This window comes from Dermacentor silvarum, chromosome 1, assembly GCF_013339745.2.
Source record: "Dermacentor silvarum isolate Dsil-2018 chromosome 1, BIME_Dsil_1.4, whole genome shotgun sequence".
NCBI lineage: Eukaryota > Metazoa > Arthropoda > Arachnida > Ixodida > Ixodidae > Dermacentor > Dermacentor silvarum.
The window spans coordinates 395,730,417-395,734,893 of record NC_051154.1 but is presented as its reverse complement, the minus strand read 5'-3'; the positions used below and the strand labels follow the sequence as shown (position 1 = coordinate 395,734,893).

Here is a 4,477-nt window from a genome sequence, read left to right as displayed (position 1 = left end):
CCATATCTCGGGAACAAAGCATACATAACCATCAGGTGTGACACCTACAAGTGCCTTGAAGGTATTAAAATGCTTGTAGGTTGAAAAAGTTTGCCTTTGTGCTTTTAACTTTGAGGACTTCTGAATTCTGACCTCAGTGCAGTCCAGAACCACTCTCGTGTTAGGAAAATCTGAAAATGCCTCTGGCATGTGTCGTTGTACTTCAGCTAAAGATGGCATCCGTGTTAAGGCATACAGCTCCTTATCTAAAAAGTTAATCCAGCTACAGAAAATGCAGGCTCAGGCTAGATTGTGATATGCCAAACAACCTGGCTACTTCCCTTGCACAAACTCCCGTTCGTAGCCTGTACAAAACCATGAACAGTTCTTCTCGCTTTGAAAGCTGCCTGTCTTTTTCAATTTGCTGTTGCTGCTCATTCTTTTGGGGAACCCAGTACGCCATTCTCTGGGCATTCGCTTCGAGGTGTCCATACAAAGCATCAAACTGCGCTTGCTGGTAAGTCCAGTGTAAAATTTAAATGCGGTACTATGAATTGTGTCCACAGAAAAGCTTTGCGATTGCAGCCTTTTACATCTGACTTCGAGCTCTTGAATTCTCTTCTTCATTGCAGTATGTTCTGCTAGCAGGCCGTTGAAACTGCTTGTGCTGACATTCTCTAGTTGCTCCTTAGCTGTGGCAGTAGTGCGACGCATCAGCAATGCAGCTACACCTTCACACTCCTGTGATGAAGTAGTGAAACCTGTACATGCAACAAATGCAAGGCAGGTTAGAATAAGTGCAATGTTATTCATGCTTTGGAAATTACTATTTTGAATCGCAGGTTTATATATGTTCGCCTTGTCGGCATTCTAGGGTCTCCATCTACATAAACAAAGTTGGCTGTCATGTATGCTTTTCAATATCACAAACAGTAATAGTCAGCGACAAGTCAAGCATGCAGGAGATGATTTTCCCAGAAAAAAGCGTAAAGCACCTGCCCTTCGTGCCTTTATCCTCCAAAAAGTTTCCTTAGACTGCACTAGGCACGAACAAGTACATCCAATAGTCAGCAACATTGAATTTGCTGCATTCATACGTCACACGCACAAACAGTCTGAATGTCATGGCAACAGAGGTAGCGTGCAGCATAAACTGGTAGTTTGTATAAGGTCGAAGAGCGGACCTCACTGGCCTGTACAAATTAGCAATACAAATTATAGCACTATGATGTTCGGCTGTTTCTTCACCCGTTCTCGGTTTCAACAATTTTTAAATAACCTAACCTGCTTGTTGGCTGCCCTCCACCCGTGTGTGAGAGTGCCCCGGTTAAGAAGCACTGCAAATAAATTACAAGCTTGATTCCTTCACAGACAGGTGTCACTGAGCCCTGTCATTGACTATTGTGCATCATGCAACGTTTTAGATGGTTTATGTATGACAAGTGCTTGCCTGCTGTGCTCTCGGAATCTGACATGTCCGTCTGTTCCATCTCCACAGAGTCTTCATCACCTGAGGAAATAATGTCACATTTGTGTTGCGTTAGTATTCTTGTATAAAAGTAATGTAGCCTAGTTTTGCAGAAAGATTACTCACACTTTGAAGACGTCTCATTTGCCATTGAGTCCTGTTTTAGGTCTGCCTGCTTCTCTGAAACAGCTAAAGTTATAAAAAGACAAATCATTCAAGTGCATAAATTAAAAATGGGCACTACTAGCTCAAGTGAATCGCACTCATAGTCTTGTTTGAGATGCCTATATTTCTGCGTAGATAACCTTACGGAAAGACTAATAGGCAGGTCATTATTGTGAATGGAATTAAGAGCAATAAGAAATGAAGGCTTGTCAAGGACGCACGACCTTTCTACATTGACAGAGTGTGGACTAGTGGCCAAAGAGCTACACATTACCACACCTTACAAAGCGTCGATAAATTCATTCCGGAAAAAGCCTGCACGAATGCATATAATACTGTGACAGAAGGATACCGTACCAATGCTAGGTAGGAAGACGCGTCACTCGTGCGTCCGCAGTCAAATAGTTGGCATTTCCTTATCATGCAAGCAAGCGCATGCCACGATAACGTGCTCCGTTCGCCTCCGCAAGACATACCTCGTCGGTGCTCACTGTGTTGTTTCATACGCGCTGCCGTGCGTACATAGCGATGAAAAGCGTCCTTTTTCTTGAACTCATCGGTGTAAACAAACAGAGAAGGCACGTAATCAGGGTGCCTGGGCGAGTTGGATGGCGATCCTGCAAAACATAACCCCAGTGAATGTAGCATCACTGCGACTAGCCAAAGGGTGCACAGTACACATTCACCAGAAATATGCGAACACCGCAAGAGTTATGAATCAATGCGCGGCAATCACGTTGCCGCATAAAGGGCGATTTTTTTTTTCTTCGCTGAACGGCAGAAATGAACCGTTAAGTCAGTCACGCGCCGGCCTTGCACTCTTTGGCATTCAGTATATTCTAGCGGCGAATGAACGAGGTTAAGCACACTTACAAGGATTATTTACGGGTATATATTTGATGGGCAAAGTAATCAACAACAGTGCGTTATGCCGAACGACGCGCGGACCCGGCTGGGGCGCGCGCTCGTCGGAGCAGCGCGTGCGTTGCCACTTGGTGAGCCATAGCTCGCTCTTTTTGCCGTCGTATACTGTCCCTTTGAAGCAGAAGAGGTACACAGCTGTGTCGTGCTGCTCAGAGCCGTAGTGCGAGCTTCATCACTGTTAATACACGAAAGCAACAGCTGCGGGCCAAGACTGGCAGTGCCGCACCGCCGCGCACTGAAAATAACTTGCAGCAGACGCCGCATCAGTTACTCGAATGCATAAGCGACGTCGCAAGCAAAATGCTCGTAGTTCGTTTGCATACGCACCTTTCACGAAGTGTTTTTCACACAGCCTTGCCGAACCTGAAGGCTCCCAGGGGCTGCCGTCTTCATTTTGGCGCCTCACAGCCCTGATCCATGCTTCACGGCGCTGGCGATCACGTTTCACCGATGGGAAGCGGAAGAAATGGATGTTGCTGCCGGGCACACCTCGAGAAGTACACCCATAAGCAGCACATGTTGACGGCATCGCGCTGACAGGACCTTCTTGTTGTTGTTTTTTTTATCAACTGCGATTTTGTTATTGCTCGCGCCTCCAACACGACTGCGGGGTACACGGCCGGGTCGTCGACGACGCCGTACGAATTGTTTGTTACTCTGGCCGCTAGGGTTCTGCGCATGCGCTGTAGGGTCATGCAAAAGGCGGATTACAAGCATGTTACATTTTCAAGCACGTAACAGCATGTTACAAGCATGAGTCATTTTGGTATTTAGACATAGGAATACTGCGAGGCGAAACGTGCGAAGGCGGTGAATGGGCGGCATTACAAACAAAAGCAATTCGCTTTTACATACATGGCGTAGAAAATACCCGACTCATCCCAAAAATATATGAAAACATCTGATTTCCAAGCGTTCCCCAACTTCCGGGCATTATTTCCTGCACTTAGGCAGCACAAATACACGAGCGACTTCGCGTTTCCAAAACTTGGCCTCGGGTGACGCGACGGTACGCGACATACACAGAGACGGACGCAACAGGCACTCAAGACAAATGCGTGGGTGCAATGCCTTTTTTTCAGTCCTTTAGAAGACGTAATTTTCGAATTACAAGCAGGGGCCGGACACTTCGACTAGTTTCGGTATCTGAAATAAAGCGTCCGCCATTGTTTTGGTAGGAAGCGAAAATTCAGCAACTTTTGCATGTGTGGCCCTACCTTTCCAACCTACGCATGAATAAAGTTAAGTTATGCAATTATGTGTTGAAAAAAATATGTCCTTGGCCATTTTCGTTTTTTTAACACCCTATATATTTATCCAGACTCGGCCTTCGTTGCGCCGAAGGGCGGCGCTCTCGCTCTTATCTCGTCTGCTGCCATTCCGTTCGTCTGCTCTAGCCCTTTTCGCTGTCCACGTGTGAAACTTTTTAGAATTGCAGGAAAGCGACAATTTTGGTGTTTGTGAGTGCGAACATCTGAAAATGTCGGCGAAACTAGGCACAGGACACAAGGCGTGTTGTGCTGCTCTTTGGTGCCGCAACTCGGGAAGGAACAGCGCAGCCAAATTTTTCCGCTTCCCAGCGGACGAAAGGTAAGCACACTTTTTTTCGGTACGAAGAATCATGTGCTGTGCTTATCAAAACGGCCACAGAGCGAACCGAAACATTTCTGCCCTTGCTTTACAGTCATTCTTTTTCCTGGCACTGCGCATTTTTCAGTAACGTTGTAAGCATGTAAAGCTACTTGTGGACAGTTTCTGGTGAGCCGGTTGATGCCAGCTGACGCTCAAACGGAAATTTCGCTTCGGTATTGGTTTTTTTAGCGGTGGACCTGCATTTTTTTTCTTCGCGAAGAAATCTTGCAAAGTATATATATGTTCGCCGAACGCGCTTATTCGACGAACTGGCTCGGCTTCAGAGCATTCCGACGAGCAGTTCCTTGG

At 46.4% G+C, this 4,477-nt stretch overlaps 1 protein-coding gene across 1 annotated transcript; it reads right to left on the bottom strand.

The window, feature by feature from the left end:
• Window positions 1-283: 283 nt before the first annotated feature.
• On the bottom strand, window positions 284-3,240 carry LOC125942483 (uncharacterized). The gene is made up of 5 exons (XM_049660676.1): window positions 2,864-3,240; window positions 2,089-2,229; window positions 1,574-1,636; window positions 1,430-1,489; window positions 284-740 (listed from the first exon to the last, which is right to left on the bottom strand). Exons 1-5 carry the CDS (start codon window positions 3,063-3,065, stop codon window positions 313-315), a joined length of 894 nt encoding a protein of 297 aa, XP_049516633.1. The 5' UTR covers window positions 3,066-3,240; the 3' UTR covers window positions 284-312.
• Between the last annotated feature and the right edge of the window lie 1,237 nt (window positions 3,241-4,477).